General features: G+C 34.7%; 1 protein-coding gene across 1 annotated transcript in view; it reads left to right on the forward strand.

The window, feature by feature from the left end:
• KYNU (kynureninase) overlaps positions 1–20567 on the forward strand; it is a 110553-nt gene that overhangs the window by 62035 nt on the left and 27951 nt on the right. Inside the window, exons 9-10 of the mRNA XM_081261688.1 lie at positions 12459–12557; positions 13301–13374. Coding sequence (XP_081117814.1) covers positions 12459–12557; positions 13301–13374 — 173 coding nt within the window. The remainder of the gene's footprint in view (positions 1–12458; positions 12558–13300; positions 13375–20567) is intronic.

Here is a 20567-nt window from a genome sequence, read left to right on the forward strand (position 1 = left end):
GAGACAACTGAGCCTGAGAGAGGTGAAGCACTTTTGCTTGGCAACTTAACCAGCCAGTGAAACCTGGAACTGGCATCTACTGATGCTGATGCCCAAGTTCTTTGCATTGGCTGGGAGAGAAATTTTCTCTGCATTGTCTCCTTTTATATATGTAAACTAATCATGTAATGGCAAAGAGTATTTATAAAAGTCAAAGAAAAAAATATATAACACCCTCCCTTTTTTCTTACCTTTTTTTTTTTTAAATTGGAGACCTCTGTCTCTATAGTTGATGTAATTGTTGCTTTTACAAAGATGGAAAATACATGATTTGTATTTCATGCCTAGGGAATTTCAAAGATAGTTAATTTCCACATGAGATTCTGATCAGTGCCAACATGAAGCAGTGCCCCTTCTCAGAGCCTCAAACCTACCTCTCTCAACTATTCCTAATTTAAGAGGCCCCAAGTCACTGGCCTCTCCATCTTTCTTTTTTGGTGGTCTCTCAGGCTAGTTGCTCCATTGACAATAGCTTCCAGCACTGACAGCTATAATATTACTCCCATGAGCACCTCTTCAGTGCCTTTCGGGTGTTTGCAGTAGCTCTGTCTTTAATTAAAACAGCTTGCAAGTCTCAGTATAATTGGAAAACCAATCTACATGACCCTGGACAGAATTCCAGTAGAAATTCCTAAGCTTTCCAAGTAGTTGAGGTGCACAGTACTCTAAAGAAATTTTATTCTTTGATACAGATATTTGTCCGCTCACTTTGTGTCAGGCTGTGGGTTTAAGGGAAAGAGAGAGATAAATATAGGGAATGAGAAAAAAAATTCTGCCTTTAAAAAGCACAGATTCTGACTGATGAGATACATAGGAAATTTATTCAAACACTGCTTTAAGGAAAGATCCACTAATGTGTCTTAGTTTAACACAACAGAAATTATAGTTATGCATGTTCAGATTCATTTATCCTGATGACTGGTCCAAAACCACATCCTCTGAATTGGCTCAAGGAGATACGTTCCCACTGAGGTTCAGAAGCTGTTATTTCCTTTTTGGTGGCATCTTTTCTCATAATTAGGGAACATAACGTAACGTTGGTGCCAGATTGTTCCATACCAATTTTTCCCACAGTGTAACTGACTAGTTATGTACATCTCATTGCTGGTAGACTCCTAAAAATCAAATAATCTCTTAGATTACATGTATTAATTTCAAAAATAAGCAAAAGTACCCTTTTGGCAAATAAATTGAGCCCAGAAAGTTCTCCAGAAATTGTGATAGCTTGGCCACCTTCAACATCTGAGTCAAAGTCTACCATCCTCATTCATGAATCCAGGGCTTTCTTCCAAAGTCAAGGTCCCTGACTTGCTTTTGTCCTCTCTATTCTTTCCAACATCTTATGCTCTGTTGCTTTATTTTTCAACAGGAAACTTCCATCATATTTTCTTTAATGGTAACTATAGCAATAAGCTACTGCACCTTATAAAAATATCAAGGATGGCTTGATATAGGTGGATGTAGCTTGATAAGGAATAAAATCTTAATACTATGTTTCTCTCATATTATGTTACTGTAATTTGCACAGGTTGACAAATAAGTGCCTACTTCAGGAAGAATTTCATTTTCATTTTTTAACTTATCCTTGAATACAACCAGAGTTTTTAAATCACCAGATTAAAATGTTTATCTTCACTTTGTTCTGATTCCAAGTTATAGGTAATAATTTTTAATACAACAAGTCCCTTGATTTCTGTGCAGATTTCTATTTATACTTTTTTTATGACAGGCTTTTTAATTCAAATTGCTCTTTTTCTGATTTCTTTAAAATCAAACTCTCTGGAAACTCCCAAGTATATTCACAGCAGCTAACTCCTTAGCATGAACCCATGTGTGTGTAAATGAACATTGTTCACTTTATAAAGTCCTGTTGTCTCCTCTGTTAACACATGCTAAGTGATATCAATCAGTAGCTCAAGGACAAAGGATTTTCTAGTCAACTTATTGTGTATAATTTTTGTAATATTTCTCTATACACACAAGATATACATTTAAAGTTACTAGACTTTAATCTATTTTTTTAATGACAAGGGGTAGAGCCTATCACTGAGAGGTATCCTCAGCCTTTTTATTTTTGATTTTTGAGAAAGAGTTTTGCTAAATTGCCCATGCTGACCTGAACTTGTGATCCTCCTGCCTCAGCCTTCTGCGTAGCTGGGATTACAGACATGCCTAACTTTACCTGGCTATCAGACCTTAATCTTAGAGTAATTCATCAAAAGTATGAAAGTGAAATTTTGTCACCTGTCCTAGTTAACCTTGTTGCTATTCCTGTTTGCTCCTGAACTTTATTACAAACATTTAAAATTATCACATAGTGGGATTCCTGGATAAAGTACTGTGTGGATTATTTTTTCTGCAATGTATGTTATGATATCCTTTTTTTTTTTTTTTTTTTTGGTCTCATGTGTTATCTATAAGAGCCTTAGGACTAATATAACCAAGTAGCATGAGAGCTCTGCCTTGCAGAAAATTACCCTTTGATTCTGGCTGCCATGCTGTTTGGTTTCTAAAGTCTTCTTGGAGCTCTACGTGAAAGATTGTACCTTGTCTCTTTCCCTTGGTATGTTTATTTCATTCTGTATTGTTTTCTATTTTAATAGGGAAGACTTCCTATTCTTACTGAGCTATTGGCATAAATAAGTAGAGGCTGAACATGAAGCACTAAAAAGTAGCAGAAAACAGTATCTTATATTTCCAAACTAATTTTTGGAAAGAAATTGTGACCCATATAACACATTGACTTTTAGTACAGAATGAACCTAATACAAAATAATACTTAGTTGCTGCTTATAAACAGAGTCAGAATAAAAGGAAAAAGAACAGGGGTTTTTGAAAGCACTGATATATGAAGTCTTCATGAAAGGAAGTACTTTTAAGATATTCACTCAGAAATGAGATATTTAAAGAGCTTCTAGAAGCCCTCTTACCCAACTTGGCTGTTTTTGATTTTAATGTAGCATCTATGTACACTTTTTAACCATAACACCTAAGTGTATTTTGAAAAGTTAAATGCTCTAAAATATGGTAAGAAACCTTATGTCCTACTCTTCATTTCTTTCTGACATCATCCAGCAAATCCCTAATTGTGGACTTCTTAGGAAAGTCCTAATATCAGAGTTGACTAGCCAACCCTGTTTGTATACTCATTTATATAGTCAACCAGCATGTCAAGTGCACACACACACACTTCCCTATAACATTTCCCCCCAGTGCTGGAGATTGATCCAAGGGCTTTGCATATGCTAGGAATCCTCTTTTGTGTATTTTTATTTTGAGACAGAGCCTCATTAAGTTGCCCAGGCTGGCTTCAAACCTGCAATTCTTCTGTCTCAGCCTCCTGAGCAGCTGGGTTTTAGTTGTATACCACATATCTGGTTTCCCTATAACTTTGGAAAAAAACATTCCCTTAAATTTTCCATCATACCCTTTCTTCTTTTTTTTTTTTTTTAAAGAGAGAGTGAGAGAGGAGAGAGAGTGAGAATTTTTTTTTTTTAATATTTATTTTTTAGTTCTCGGCGGACACAACATCTTTGTTGGTATGTGGTGCTGAGGATCGAACCCGGGCCGCACGCATGCAAGGCGAGCGCGCCACCGCTTGAGCCACATCCCCAGCCCCCCCTTTATTCTTAAAATGATACTTTTTTAAATTTATAGCAGTGTAGTCCTATCATTATTTCCTATTGCTTTTGTATAAGCAAAAGAATACCTAAAGACTTTGTTTGTTGGTATGATGTAGAAGCTGCAGTCTCAGTCATAAGAAGGTCACATAGGAGTACCATCTAGTGGAAATTAATAGCATCCAAGGGACTGTGGGGAAACTGGAATTTGCCCACCATAAAGTTAGTGAAACTGATGAGGGGACTATTTCATCCACTATTGTCTGGGAAGTGTATATTCAGCGACTGAATTTATGAATAGCCATAGGCATGTCTTGCAGGCACCTCCCAGGGACCACAGGGCTACAATAATGGGTGGTTAATCAAGTGGTTTGAACAAAGGCTATTTACCTACTTTAATATTTTGTTTTTTTTTTTCAAGAATCCACAAGCATACCAAAGCATATTTACCCTTATAATTAAATCTGCCACTTATTAATGGTCTTTAGAATTCAGAGAAGTTTTTAAGGTGAAGAATAAAATTAACTGAATAATAATGGTCAAGAGTCTACCAAATGTCTTCTTTGATATAATGAGAGCAACTATGAACAGAGCAGGGAGGAAGAGTAGGAAGAAAAGATTAACATTAAACAGAGACATGAGATGGGAGGGAAAGGGTGAGAAAAGGGAAATTGCATGGAAATGAAGGGAGACCCTCATTGCTATACAAAATTACATACAAGAGGTTGTGAGGGAATGGGGAAATAAACAAGGAGAGAAATGAATTACAGTAGATGGGGTAGAGAGAGAAGTTGGGAGGGGAGGGGAGGGGGGATAGTAGGGGATAGGAAAGGTAGCAGAATACAACAATGACCAATAGGACATTATGTAAAATTGTGGAAGTGTAACCGATGTGACTCTGCAATCTGCATTTGGGGTAAAATTGGGGGTTCATAACCCACTTCAGTCCAATGTATGAAGTATGTTATGTCAAGAGCTTTGTAATGTTGTGAACAACCAATAAAAAAAAAAATAATTTACTGCCGCAGTCTTGGCTGGGCACAGAATCACGAGCCACTCAAGCAGGAACAAAACTTTATTTTGAAAAAGCCGCCAACACTCTCAGCGCCAGTAAGCAAAAAAACCGGTCCTCCCACGCGGGCGTCTAACCGGAACCGCCGTCTCCCGGAACCCGGGGTCCCCCGGACCTCCCCGGGAATTTCCTCCTACTATCCTTCCCCAACCAATGGGAACTCTCCATGAGTCCCCGTAACATGAGTCCAGTAGTAGGCCAAGGTGAACAGCAGGAGCCCAATTTGCATATGAATGTAAATCTTAGCATAATAATACCTCAGTGGCTAGCTGGCTTTACAACCAAAGGTGCCATACATCATATATTTTGCTTGTGGCTCCTAGCAATTTACAAAAAAAAAAAAAGAGTCAATTTGTTACAGAATTAGTAAGATTATCCAAACTTTAATACCTTTAAAAAAATGTTGGCTGCACCATTTCATATTTTATTTTAATAAATAGAAAAATAATGAGTCAAAGTTGAGAGGGAATGTATAAGCTCTTCCCCTGGAAAGTTTAGCCCAATCCCTATGTATCATACTATTCAACTGATTAGAAGAAACCTTGGTGCTGCAATAAGGAAGATGGCAAGAGCAAAGCACGTGTGTGATTCCTTATTTAGGGGGATTTTGAACATATTTTTAATTACTCTTTTGCCCAAGATACTTTATTTTAAAAGAAGCCACATCTGAACAAGTAATATATATAATAAAATAGCATCAGAAAGACAGTATCTCAAAGAATCTTTTATTGGGGGTGGTGGTACTCAACCACTGAGCCACATCCCCAGCCCCCCCCCCCTTTTTTTGTATTTTATTTAGAGATAGGGCCTCACTGAGTTGCTTAGTGCTTCACCATTGCTGAGGCTGGCTTCGAACTTGCTATCCTCCTGTCTTAGCCTTCCAAGCCCCTGGGATTACAGGTGAGTGCCACCATACAGCCTCAAATTATCTTCTTTCAAAGTTTAACATCAGTTGAAAGACTATCTGTTGATAACTGCATGGCTTTATTAATCGCCAGCTGGCTGGGCTGGCAAGATGAGCTGGGTTCAAAGGAGCTGGATGCAGCAAAGAAACCATGCAAAACACGAACATGAGTTTCTAAGGTCAGGGTAGGACTGCTCAGTTACCCCAAGGGTCAGCTCCATGTTGGGCAGTGTTGGAAAGAACAAGAGAGCGAACCCCCAGTCCCCGAAACTCCCTATTTATTGGGGAGAAGACATTTGATAGAATATCCCACTCAAATAAGGCAAGGGGTAGAGTTTCGAAGGGTGGAGTCTTGCTTGGTGATGTTATGTGGTCAGAAGATTGACTGACATCTTGGCAAGTCATACCCATCTCAGTATACTGTGTGGGATTACAGTACAGTGAGAGGAAAGGCATTTGCATCACACAGCCCTATCAGTGTGCAATGCCAGCCCATCTCCTCATATGCTCAAATGTGCATAGTTCACACACACAGCCCATGGATGGATCACAACATTTATTTGTTCATTCGTTTACCTATTTTTCAATACTTTGGGTACATATTGTGCAAAAGTAGGAGGTAATAAGATTATAAAATGCTGCAAGAGAGATAAACAACCGAGCTCTAGGATGACAGAGAGGAGAGAGATGGCAAAAGAACTGCCCCGTAGAAATTATCTTGTGAACAATACCTGAGTTAGGCAGGTGTGTGTCTTAGGTCATTATCTGTGAAAACTATAAATGGGGTAGTTTATAAGGAATAGAGCTTTATTCAACTCTTGATTCTTGTAGGCTGGGAAGTCCAAGAGCAAGTCACTGGCACCTGCTGAGAACCTTCTTTCTGCACCATAGCATAGTGAAGGGCATCACATGACAAGGCAGAGCAAGTGTGCCAGTTTTGGTGTCTCTTTTTCTCTTTAGAGTGCCTGTAATGCAATCATGAGGGCCTCATTCTCCTGACCTTCTCTAATTATAGTCACCCCCAAAGGATTCACCTCCAAATATCATTAATTTGAATTTGGGGATTGAGTTCCCAACACATATAGACACTGTAGATATTCAAAACATAGTACCTAGCAAATGAGAAAAAAGAAGCCACTTTTGAAAATTAAGGGAGGGTGGTGTGGGGACTCTGAGGCAGGAGAGCTAGAAGAGACCAGGATTTAAGATTATAAAGAGCCATACCAAGGATTTTGAGTTACATTTAGAACTTAATGCAGGCACTTTCTTGGAATCTGGGAATCCTTTCTATTCAAATGTGTGATTTAGAGAGTTGCTTAGAATAAGACAGGTTGTGAGTTTACAGATCAGTTGAAAAATTACTGCAATAGTTTAGGGATTGGCTATAGAGTGAGATAATGTGTTGACTGAACACTGCTATGCTATTATGGGTTGCATCGATGTGAGTATGAACACCTATGGGTAATTATAAATAAAAATGTTTTGAAAAATATTTTTATTTTAAAATTGCATAAAGGAGGAAATCAAGTGCAGAGTATCTTTTTGTGGCTATGTACATGGTGTAACTACTCTTACAGGTAGAATAATGAAAATATCTACCAGGATGACTGCAGTTTGGGAGTTATTCAGTTTTATTCTTTATTTTTTAAGATGCTGCCATCTAGTGACACTTTTGTAAAATCACTTTGTGGTAATCTCAAATTTGTATCTTCTGGTCCTTTCTTCCAAACAGTCCCGTTTTAATAATTCATGCTTTCTGCCATCCATACAGAAAGGACTATACATGCATTAAAACATATTGTAGAAGCTGCAAGTGATTTTTTGATGTGATGCCACAGCTGTGGCTACAGGACTTTTAATAATGGGATCTACTAGGTGAAGTTTTGTGGTTTCTTGGTATCATTTTTTATAAATAATTAAAAATGAAATAAAAGCACTGCCTTTTCTATCCTTGAGTTTTCTAAGAAACGTTGAGTTGTAAAAAAACATATTTATGAAAAGTTTAGTTTAAAAGTGCTTAATAAAATATCATTGCTCTTATTAGAAGTGTTATTCAGTAGGAAAAGGATATCAAATTCAGAGAAAGCTTTAACTTTTTTCAAATGGAATTCCAGTACTACCTGTGTATCTTAAAACACAAACTAACTAAATATATAATGACTATCAAGCCTCATTATTGTTCTACAACTTTGATTACCTCTAATTCTGGATGAAAATTAATTGTATTTCTTCTCTATCATTCTCAAAGTTACATAAGCACAGAGAACCACTCTTATTAATATAATATGTATAGTTCAACTTTTTGGTAAGAAAAAAGTACAAATCTATCCAGAACCCCAGAAAAGCAACAATAATAAAGCCAGTTAAGAACTTTTTTCCCTGTGAAATACTAGATGCCGTCATATTATAATGAGTACAGTTTTTAATTAGCCAACTTTACAATATATTGAGTTTTTGTTTGAGAAACTAATGCCACAGAGTAGCAGTAAGCACCTTTTTTCTGTTATAGACAACATAGTAAATGTTTTAGGCCATGTGGATCATATGATGTCTGATGTAGTTATTCAGTTCTACTGCCATAAAGGAACCATGTCTGTATTAAACAGGCAAGACTGGTGTTCATGGTATTTCAATATAATTTTTTTATATACAAATAGTTTATTGTCTGCATATCTCTTCTGTAGGGAAAGCACCTGTAATAAAAAATGGGGATTATTCATTCTTAAATGGTGTTTGAAAAATTCTAAAATTGATCCTGCAAAATTATTTACATCAAGAACGTTATCTCAGCCAGGCGTGGTAGTGCACACCTGTAATCCCAGCAACTTGGGAGACTGAGGCAGGAGTATGGCAAGTTCAAGACCAGCCTCAACAACTTAGTGAAGCCCTACACAATTTAGGAAGACCCTATCTCAAAAATTTTAAAAAATAAAATAAAAAGAAAGGTGGGTGTAGCTCACTGGCAAAACACTCCTGAGTTAAATCCCTGATTTGAAGAAGAAGGAAGAGGAGAAGGAGGAAGAGGAATAGGAGGAAGAAGAGGAGGAAGAGGAGGAGGAGGAGGAGGAGATGAAGATCATCCCAGTCAATAAAAGTTTTCCTTAGATGGTGCAGGAAATCTAAAGTTTTAGTGTGTACATGTGCTAATGGTAAACCAACAGTGGATGAAACCAGAGATAAAACAGAAAGGAATTATCAGTTTTTCTTTTTAAACTCAAGTTCATATACAAAGTGATTTTCATATGGAATGAATCATTTAGTCTTCTAGAAAAAAATCTTAATGTTGCAGTATGGAGAAAGTCAAATGATTTTGATCATATGCAATTAAATTAGAAAGTTACTACTTAAGTACAATTTGGATAGTAGTTATTCGTTGTTCCATTGTCTGGGAATTTAGTAGAAAGAAATTTGGCTTCTTTTCTATAACAGGGTGAATTTCCACTGATACACTCAAAATGCTTGAAACCATGTGGCAAGTAAATAACCAGGAACAGTTGGAGCCTGAGAGGTTGTTAGGGGCTACAGCTATACCACTTTGGGGTATTTACCTTGAAGAATTAAAGTCATCTTACTCTAGTGATGCATACATACTTATATTTATAGCAGCGCAATTCACAATAGTCAAACTATGGAACCCACCTAGGTATCTAACAGTGTATGAGTGGATAAAGAAAATGTAGTCTATATACACAATGGAGTTTTATTCAGCCCTAAAAAAAAATTAAATTATGACATTTCCAGGAAAATGGATCGAACTAGAGACCATCATGTTAAGTGAAAAAGGTCTAAATCAGAAGGTTAAGGGTTGTGTGTTTTCTCTCATATGAGGAAGCTAGAATGGAAAAAAAAGAAAATAAAGGTATGAATGGATCTCCTAAAAATCAAAAGAAGATCAATAGAGGAAACTGACCAAGGAGTGGCAGGTAGGGAAGGAAGGGGAAAATGCTGAGGAGTGACATTGGCCAAGTTATATTGTTATATCGGGTGCATATATGAATATGTAACAATAAATACCTTCATTATGTACAACTCTAATGTACCAATTTAAAAATGTGGGAAAAAATAGAAAATAAAGAAATTTTTTTAAAAAAAAGAAGTGTTAGGGTTTAGAGCCAATATATAAGGAAATCACATGGAGTCAAAATTATCTTTGTAATTCTCTCCCGAACAATATGAACTTTCCCTCTACCATTGAATAGAAAGGTCCTGATTTTTAAAAAATTGAAGATTAGATAAACAACTTTTAGGTTCTGTATTATATATATCTTTAGTGCTGAGCGTAGATAAATGCTCGTTCCAACAGGCAAACTAAAAGGAACTCAAGAGTAACTAATTCTAACCTCCCATCTTATGATCATCTTGGAATGTCAGCTACAATTCCTAAGACCAGGTAAATTATGTCTTGCCCTTTTTGGACTGAGTGTATGTATCATTAGTTCTTGCCATGAAAATTCTGTGTAACAAAATATTTGAGAACCAGCTACCTTGAAATAATAATCATTCATCTATGGGTCACCTTGGTGTCAGCTAATCTACTCAGGACTTGGCTGGAGAGGTCCTGATAATGTCAGCTAACCTCATTTATGCATCTGCTGCCAACCAAGTGGTGTACTAATGCAGGAGACACAGGCTCAACATTATTCTTTTGGTCAAACAAATCAGATGACTGAGACCACCAGCTGAAAATTACACATTGCCCACAGTGGAAGTAACTGAAAAGTTATAGAGCAAAGTATTTGGATACAAGAAAGAGCAAAGCATCAGAACCATTAGTGAAACTGACCACAGTGTGTGTACTTGGATAACTTGTTTGTACTAAATCAGGAGTTCTGAAGCTTTTTAGAAATGGAAAACCTTTATACTTTGTTTAAATTAGCTGTTGCATCATTCTGGCCAAAAGACCCCGCAGAAACAAGAGGAGAAAAGGCCTATTTTTGCTCATAGTTTCTGAGGTTAAGTCCATGATCAGCTGACGCCATAGCTCTGTGGCCAATAGGCAGAACATCATGGCAGAAGGGCATAGTGGAGAAAATCAAATCAGGACATGGGGTCAAAAAGCAGAGAGAGAGGGAGATTGTTCTACTTACCAAGGACAAAATATAAACCTAAAAGGCATGCTCTTGTTTACCTTCTTCCTCCAGCCACACCCTGTGTTACCACCCAGTGATTCTGAATCAGTGGTTTAATCCACAGAGTACATTACAACTCTCATAATCTAATAATTTCACTTCTGAACACTCTTCCATTCCCTCACACAAGAACTTTTGGAGGACACCTCATATCCAATCCATCACACACTTTTAACAATCATCAAGGATCTCAAAGAGGACTTGATGTGTTTAGATCTATTTATATTTACAGTATTTGCAATTCAAACAGAATTTTAAGTGTCTTTATTTTAGAATAACAGCAAGCTTATTACTTACTAACATAATAAATATATTGTTGGGCTGGGGTTGTGGCTCAGCTGTAGAGCTCTTGCCTAGCACAGGCGAGGCCCTGGGTTTGATCCTCAGCACCACATAAAAAATGAAGAAATAAAATAAAGGTATTGTGTCCAACTACAACTAAAAATATATATAATTCAATATAAAAGAGTATATTGTTATAAAAATTATGTTTTCTAGAACAAACAAGCTAAAAAAGAGTCCTTGGTGAATTCATTAACATCTGACAAATAACAGCTGACATTTTATACCTTCTTCCTCTCCATTGAATCTTTGTTTTCCTCTTCATGGTGAAGCATATAAAATAATTGCTACTCATGCAGATATATTGTTGTAAAAGGCAAAAAGTGGCTTGACAGCCCTTTTAATCCCTTTTGTGGATTTTCTTTGATATTGCACTAAAACTTGACAAGTGAGAACTTCTTAGGAGTTGCTTTATGGAATGTGAAGAAAAATCACTGAAATCACTAAACTTTCTGTACCTTATTATATTAAAATCCATTGATGTATATTAAATATGATTATACTGAATATATTATATATTGAATAGTTCTTCTATTTATACATGATTTGTAACATCAAGCATTGATCATTTGGAAAATATTTGGTTCATTGAATTATATATATTTTGTAAATATTGACATTTAATTATAAACATTTTTAAAATTATACTTTGTGACTAAATTTATCAGAAATATCTCAATACTGGGAAATAATCATGCTTATAGAAGTGGATACCAGTTTTCCACAATTCTAGTTGGTTTAGGAAAGTAATTTTATCACTTGAGTAAAAATACTACAGGCTATTTTCCTTCAAGTGAAACTATACATTTTCAAAAGAATGTTTGTCAGATACCCAGTATGAATCACAAGTGTTTGTCTATCACTTGCTTTTTCATGCAAAACTGGTTCTCCATCCATGAAATTTTAAAGTGACTAGTTAAGCTAACAACTCAACCAATTACACAAGTGCATTCCTTTGTGGTCACCATCCTATTTCTAAATGTGGTCATACATCAAACCTTAAAAACATGAGAAATAAGTCACTCTTATTTAATAAAAATTGATCCTTTTGTAGCTTTAGTAAGGATATTTTTAGGTAAACCCTCTCTTTCCCCCTAGTGAGTGGTGGGACAAATGCAGTGACTTCTGATACAGTCTGGTGCTAATGCCTTGTGTTCTGCTAAGGTGCCAGATTTTAGATTGTTGGTGCAAATGTCAACCTAGTGAAGAAGAGGGGGGAAAATAGTCTTTGTGAATCAAAGGATGGACCATGACTTATGGCATAACAATTTGCTATAGATTTACTTAAAGATATTTGTATTACTATTTTTAATCATTGCAGTAAATTCAGATTTTTTCATATTCTTCCTTAGGGTTGTTTTGTTGGCTTTGATCTGGCACATGCAGTTGGAAACGTTGAACTCCACTTACATGACTGGGGAGTCGATTTTGCCTGCTGGTGTTCCTACAAGGTAAAAACAATTTAACATATTTATAGCCTTTTATTTCACACTGATATTAATCTAAAGGAAAAACTGGCTTCATGGGCCAATTTCAAAGATTGAAGTTACTTTGCTCCATTTCTTTCATTACTGTATGGTCTGATTTTAGTTATAAGTAGAATTGTATGAAGAATGATATGATATTTAATTTTAGCACTTCCATCATTACAGAGAACTTATTTCTTTAATTCCTAAGCTGTTATGAAAAAAATCAAAAGGTTCTAGAGAAAGAGTCCCACAATTATAACTAAATTCAAATTGATTAGGATTCTTAGTGTTAGTAAGCTGTGAAATTTCTTCATATGTAAATATAATTCTTAGGCAATCAGTTTGGTATTTGAAGACAATTTAATTAATAGGTGAAAATAAAACAAATTTAATATAGGCATTTAAAAATGTGATAATTTTATTATTATTTCAATATTAAAATTAAAATAATTTAAATATAGGAGCTTTGAAATTAGACCTCAATGGAACTATCTACTAACTGAGGAAAAATTTGATCAAAATTTTAAAAAGACCAGTTTGTTATCAAACTAACAATATAAATTTTCATTAGGTTTTCATTTAACAAGGTGCCCCAAGATTCTGTTTTATTTCAAAAGTTCAAAAATTTTAAAGTAAAATGTTATATTTTCATTTAAAAACTATGGTATTGTTTATTTTTAATATATTTAGGTAAATTCATAAAATTTAACTTATTTTCCATCCAGTATTTAAATGCAGGAGCAGGAGGTCTTGCTGGTGCCTTTGTCCATGAAAAGCATGCCCACACAATAAAACCTACGTGAGTACCATCTTCAAATCCTTCTTTGTCGATGAACAAATAAATGCATTTTCATAGTATGAAAAATTTACAGAAATTTCTAAAATGCTATCCAATGGGAATCAGGATTGGATTGCAATTATTTTACTATTCTATTAACATTAAAATGCTTTATCAAAAATAAACGCTTTTGAAAGACTTCAATTGGTTGAACAAGAAATTTAGTCATAAAAGGGAAGCTTCAATGCTAAAATGAGCCACTGCAATCAGCTAGAGCAAATGGTTATATGAAAAAAAGACTGCTTGAATTTGGTTTTTCAAAAATTAGACTTTAGAAAATTTTGGATTCCTCACACTGATGAATAAATCAAAGAAAACTAGAGCCGTGCCTAATAGAGGCTTGAATGTGGCATGTATTATTAAAATTAAATCTACCTTTAAAGCTATAAAATGTTACAGGATGGCTTGTAGGGAATATCTTTTGTCCTAAAAGATTTTATCTTCCATGAAACCTGAAGAAGCTTAACACTGAACAACACTGATGACATAAAAAAGTAGTACTTTTCTATTTTATATAACTCTCTTTATGTTTTAGAGCAAGTATAAATGCAAATGTAATACACCAACACATTTACACATTTTTATTTGACTGAGGAACTTATAACTGTTCCTTTTATTTTTATCTGGTATGGAGATAAAGGAATAATATTCTGAGAAGTGGGGGGGAAGCCTTTTTATTGTTGTTGTATTGGAATGTGTGTGATGGGGAGACTGTCTAGACTCCCAATAGATAACATAATAATGTTTGATTAGTTTTCTGAATCCTTTCAGACACTGGCTGAGTGGTATAATCTTTACAGGAATTGAAGTGGAATTAGTAATAGATCTTTCAGCACCTCACATTTCTGAAGTTATGTGCATATATAAATCCTAGGAATTTAAAATGGTTTTCTATAATTTATTTAATAGTGCCTAAAATTTCTTCACAATTTTAAAATTTGAAATTAAAGAGCACATTTCTTTTAAACAGACATTTAATAAGTCATTCATCTTCATTGTTGTTACTACATTAGATTTTTCTCTCTGTCTCAAATACTCAGAGAACAATATCAAGTATATACTATAAGGTTACTATACATATTTTAAAAGTCCTCCTCTATATTTTTAGCAAATCCCATTGATAGCATCTCACATAGCACAATTATTTTCCACATAGGTGGTACCCAAGATGTTTCCTGCTTTTGTGTGATGACTTACCACCCTAGTCATTTCTTATTCTCCCTTTACTTAAATTATAGTAGACCAGGTTCATATTATAGCTTGACTTCTTGCTGATCTGTTTAGGCCTCTTAATGGAAATATTATCAGCATTTACCTCATAGTCAAATTTTGTGAGAAAAAAAATGAGATGATGCATCTAAAGCACTAACTGTAAACACTTAAGCATTTTACTATATGTGATTGATACATGTGGAGCTATATTTTAAAAATCCAAAAAAGAGAAATTTTAAAAACATGATGGGTGACATTTTTAACAATGTCATTGGGGCATTCTTTAATGTTATTCAATAATTATCTAATATTTACTCCTAGATATTGTGTTTACTCATTGTAAATTTGTATACTAACATATAGACTTCTGCCCAGTGGAGATCATTTTTCTCATGCAGTAAAGATAACCCCTAGAGTTATAGTTTGTGACATTATAGGATTTTAAATAATTTTTGCCTATCACCAAGTTTATTTCAACAGATCTTTCCCCAATTGACTGTATAAATCCCCATTCCCGAACTTTCTTTTTTACTGCCCTTTTCATCTCACTGGTTCTCCCATTAATTACTGAGTTGAATGAGATATTTCTTGCGTGTTCACTTTGTATTTGTGTGAGAGCCATGCTTTTAGCTTTTTTGAAAATACATGCATTGTATTTTATCCAATTCACTCTGGAGACTGATGGGAATCAAATCAGGCTTGACTAGTAAATTCTGCCTTAAAGGAAACCCTGTTCTTAACCACTGAGCCACATCCCCAGTCCTTTTTTTTTTTTTTTTTTTTTTTTTTTTTTTGTATTTTAGGGTGTCACTGAGTTGCTTAGAGCCTCCCTAAATTGCTGAAGCTGGCTTTGAACTCATGATCCTTCTGTCTCAGCCACCTGAGCCACTAGGATTACAGACATGGGCTACTTACTGCACTTGGCTGGAAACCCTCTTCGGAGCTTTTTCATGTTGTTTTCTCACATTCTTAAATTTTCTTAATGTGATGCCTAGTAACTAGTTCAAGTGCTGCCAATTTCTATCCTTAATTTCCTCTTCTCTACAAGGTATCATGCAATGTATTTGATTTGTGTTAGAGAATTAGAGCTTTTTAATTAGTGATGGAAAGTAGCAGATTTATTTATACAAGACAAGGATCTGCTATTTTCATATAATCTGTTCAGTATCCATGAGAGAAAAAGAAATGCTTTGCCAGACTTTACTTTGTGTTCCATAGTGTATTTTACTTCTTTATGAATCTACAAATAAACATCACCTTCCACAAGAGTGTTAGAGTAAGCAACAGGAAGACTTGAAAGTCAAAAATATCACATTGAGCAAGACTCATTGTTTAGATGTTAGGATAATATTCACTAAGCAAAATTATTTTAAAGATGAGAGGAAGAAACATTTCTTGTGGAAAATTTGTATAGTGCAGAGATTAAATACAACTTAAACTTCAAAAGTTCCTGTATGAGGACTAACTCTTGCCAGTTAATAATTATATTTTAGCTGTTAGGCTTTGAGGATCAGCTAATTAAATATGTTTAACAAATCTTCCATTACTTGTAATTTTTTTCAATTTTCTTAGAACATTAGAGAGACTATGGAGAGTTTGTGTTGTTAAAGTATTCAGTATGATAGCTGAGAACCATATGGAGAACATCGAGTATACCAGAATGAATGTAACTGCTCATATATATATATTACACTTTGTGAAGTCATCTTTGTTGCTTAAAGAAGGGTGACATCTAGTGGCTGAATATATTATTTCAACGAAATGGTATCCAAATAACGTTTCTTGTTTTAGTCATTCACCCTTTAACAAGTACTTTAAAGTGTGTGTGTGTGTGTGTGTGTGTGTGTGTGTGAGAGAGAGAGAGAGAGAGAGAGAGAGAGAGAGAGAGAGAGTGTTTAAATGATTGACTATGTGTTTAATAGTACAAGAATTTCATAGTTAAAGCCTTGAAGAAAGAGGAAGAACAGGATGAAGGTGGGAGTCCACGGAAGGGGGAATTCCTTGTGTGTGCTTAAACAGCAGGCTTAGGCCCTCATCAAGGCTGAGATAAGAAAAGTATTAAGGGAATGGGCAGCCCCCTGGTGCAGAGTGGATTCCAGCAAAGTAACAGTGAATTGGAGAGTTTAATATTGGTATGTGATTCTGAAATTGTCATTGATATAATGTTTCCATTAGCATCTGAGAGATTACATCTGTATAAGAAATTTCACTTTCATTTTTTTTATAAACAGGCATGTTGGCCATTGTTCAAAACTGAGCCCTTTGCCCATAAAGAGAAAGGGTAAATTAGAAGACAGAGTCAATCCACTGCATTAAGTATCATAACTCAAACTGTTATTCTCAACTAGAATTTAACCTTTTCCTAATAAATCATCACATTTTAATGTTGAAATGGCATATCCTAAACCTAGTTTCTAGTTAAGAATTATAATAAATGAGTATTGTAAATAAATGAGTTGCTAGGAGTTTCCCCCTCAGGTCAGTATTCAGTGTAGTTGACAAAGTTAATTATTTCCTCAAGATATAGAGGGAAATACTTTTAATTGTATGATTTTAACATTCATGAATATATAACTAAAATGTAAATAATTTGTTGAACTATCAATATTGACCTTTTCTATTCTATATTTTTCAGATCAATATTTGCACTTTTAATCTAGAGGACTCAAAAATATCTGAATCTCATAGATTATTCTTTTATAAGATCCCATAGTTTGCCTTTCAATACTATACCTTACCTGCTTTTTTTGAAAGAGTCTCTACTATGAAAATAAGAGTGGCTCATATGAACTGCTTCATTATTATTATTATTATTATTATTATTATTCAGTGAAATCATGTGTACTGGCAAACTTACTTTCACTCTAGCATAATAAACCTCCAAATGTCACCATTATATAGATCTTTTGAAATATTCATTTACCCTGGGATAGGTTTTGAACTTTTTTTGAGTGGCCAAGAGTAAGGCCTACTGATAAGTTTCATGAAAATGCTCTAATTTTAATTCAGGCCAACACTTTTCCATAATCAGTGAGAAGTATTTGAAAAGTTTACAGATGACATTTTTAAGGTTTTATAAATGGCTTAGTCATCTTTGTAATTAACAGGTAATTAACAGGTTTAAAAGAACAAGCTAAAGATGCTAGGTGACTTCAGTGTATGACTAAGGCAAATTTTGTTATTTAAAAATGCATGTACTTGTTATCATTTGGCAACTACAAAATATGGCCAGCAAGGAAATCTCAGAAAGTTCAAGAAAGAATAAAAATTCACATCAAGAATCTTTAGCCAAATGATTTAAAAATTATGAATTTACAGTATTCTTGGCCCAACTGTATAATTAATGTTCTTTGGGGAGATAACTTATAGTCATTTGTTTTAGGGAATGATAACCAGATATATTTCAACTCCACATACGTGTTAAGGCCACCATTGCCCAAAACTTATCTGCGATCTACACCTTGGTTTACTTTCTTGGTGGTTCTTTCAGACTTGCTACTTATCCAGTTCCAATCTAGTACTTGCACAAGGTCTCCCTGTGTAAAGACAGAGAACCATTGCAGACAGGTGGAATTGGCAAGAGGTGGGAATTCAAAAGGCTTCCAGTGCTCTCAGGTGGGATAGATCAATACCATCAACATATCAGCATTTTTTTCAGAATCCCAGCTGATATGATGAGAGTTCCTGAGGCCTCTGTTCTATGTAGGCTGTTCTGGAATGAGGAATGAGGAGTTCAGTATTAACATGGACAATTTCTCAGCTACCACTTGTAATTGACCAGCCCCTCTAACTTTAACATTTATTCTCTACTCCTCTAAGCATCTGGGATAATATTGTCTTTTGCTTCTGCTCCAATGGTAAGTATTTTCCTGTATTTTGTAAGATTTCTCTTTCACTTTTTTATTAACTCTCTCATAGTCTCAACTCTTGCTCTTCTTGCCTAGTAGAGTCTCATCCATGGTCATTATTTAAGCTGTACATATTTGTAGAAGACACTAATCTACATTTCCAGATTTGCCCCTTGCCCAGTTTTTAGCCCTTTTGCATCTGATTGCAAATTGTAAGAATTTCTCATTATCCAGACATTATCCCTGTCTCCAAAGATACAGGCAATGAAGGAAAGCAAAGATTGTCTTAAAAGAAAAAATATTTGCTAGTGAAATACCCATTTATAAAATTAGTCATTACCTGAGCACCTCTTTTTTTTTTTTTTTTTTCTTTTGGGTTTTTGCTTTTTGAAGTGCTGAAGATCAAACCCAAGTCTTCAGGAACAATAGGCAAGCCCTCTACCACCGAGCATTCATCCCTATGAATTATTTTAAATAGTATCTTCCTGATCACAGAATACTATACATATAAGATAATATAATGAAACATAATAATCATAGATTTTAAAGTGAGATTCTTAAAGAGACCTGGGATTTCATGAGGCAAGTGAAGCTGGAAAATTGCTGAATCACAAAATGAGAATTTATCAAGGAGTCCTTAGCAGATTAGGCAAAAGAGATTTGATAAGGTACTTCAAAAGCATATGACTTGAATATTAATAGTATAAAGAAAATGGTGAGTAACTAAAAAAAATCTGTAAAAACTATTACCTTAAAGGTCATGATGAAAAGTTAAACATAATATGAAGTGGATTATATTTGCTACAGTATCATTTTTGTCAAAGTACATGCCAAAAAATGAAGCCTATATTTACCATATGGTCTTTTTAAGATGAGCATATTATAAATTTAATCTAAATTTTGTCAAATTATAAGTTTAAATCTTTTATAATTTTTAACTTTATATTTTAATATGCATCTCAGAGACAATTTTTTTCCTTGCTAGGTTTAAAATTGATTTTATTAAGAGACATTTTCCCATTTGTCTTTAGATGATGAGAACTTCCAGTATGTCTGTATGCATATGAATATGTGTGCATATATGTATGCACGTGTGCGTGTGGGTGTCTATTTTCTATTTCAAAAATTTAATAAGATAAAGATCACATTTTACTCTGACACAGGTATTTTTCTAAGCTGGTCATTGTTCATGTAAAGGAAACAATCCTTAATTGATTAAGAAAGCATAAACAAATATAACCAACAAATATTTCTGTGCAAAAATCTTTCTTAAAAAATAAAACTTTGGGGCTGGGGTTGTGGCTCAGTGGCAGAGTGCTTGCCTCGCACATGTGAGGCACTGGGTTCCATCCTCAGCACCACATAAAAATAAATAAACAAAATAATGTCCATGTATAACTAAAAAATTTTTTTAAATAAGTAAAACTTTCTTTTTTTTTAATTTTTTTTATTGATTATTTATCGCATTACATAGTTCATGATATATCATCTTTCATACATTAGACTCAAATTGTGCTTTGAACTCCCATTTTCACCCCAAATACAGATTGCAGAATCACATCTGTTACATATTCACATTTTTACATAATACCATATTAGTGACTGTTGTATTCTGCTACCTTTCCTATCCCCTACTATCCCCCCTCCCCTCCCCTCCCCTCCCATCTTCCCTCTCTACCTCCCCTGCTGTTGTTCAATTCTCTCCCTTTTTTTCCCCTCCCCCTTGCCCCTCATAACCTCTTATAATTTTATGTATCCTTGAAGGTCTCCTACCATTTCCATATGCTTTCCCTTCTCTCTCCGTTTCTCTCCCCCCATTCGTCTTTGTTTACTGTAGTCTTTTCCTCATGCTCTTTCTTCCTGTTCTGTTCTTAGTTGTTCTCTTTATATCAAAGCAGACATTTGGCATTTGTTTTTTAGGGCTTGGCTAGCTTCGCTTAGCATAATCTGCTCTAATGCCATCCATTTCCCTGCAAATTCTATGATTTTGTCATTTCTTAGTGCTGCATAATACTCCATTGTGTATAGATGCCACATTTTTTTTATCCATTCATCAATTGAAGGGCATCTAGGTTGGTTCCACAGTCTGATAGA

This window comes from Spermophilus citellus (assembly GCF_964194105.1).
Source record: "Spermophilus citellus genome assembly, chromosome: 11".
In the NCBI taxonomy this organism is placed as follows: Eukaryota; Metazoa; Chordata; class Mammalia; order Rodentia; family Sciuridae; genus Spermophilus; species Spermophilus citellus.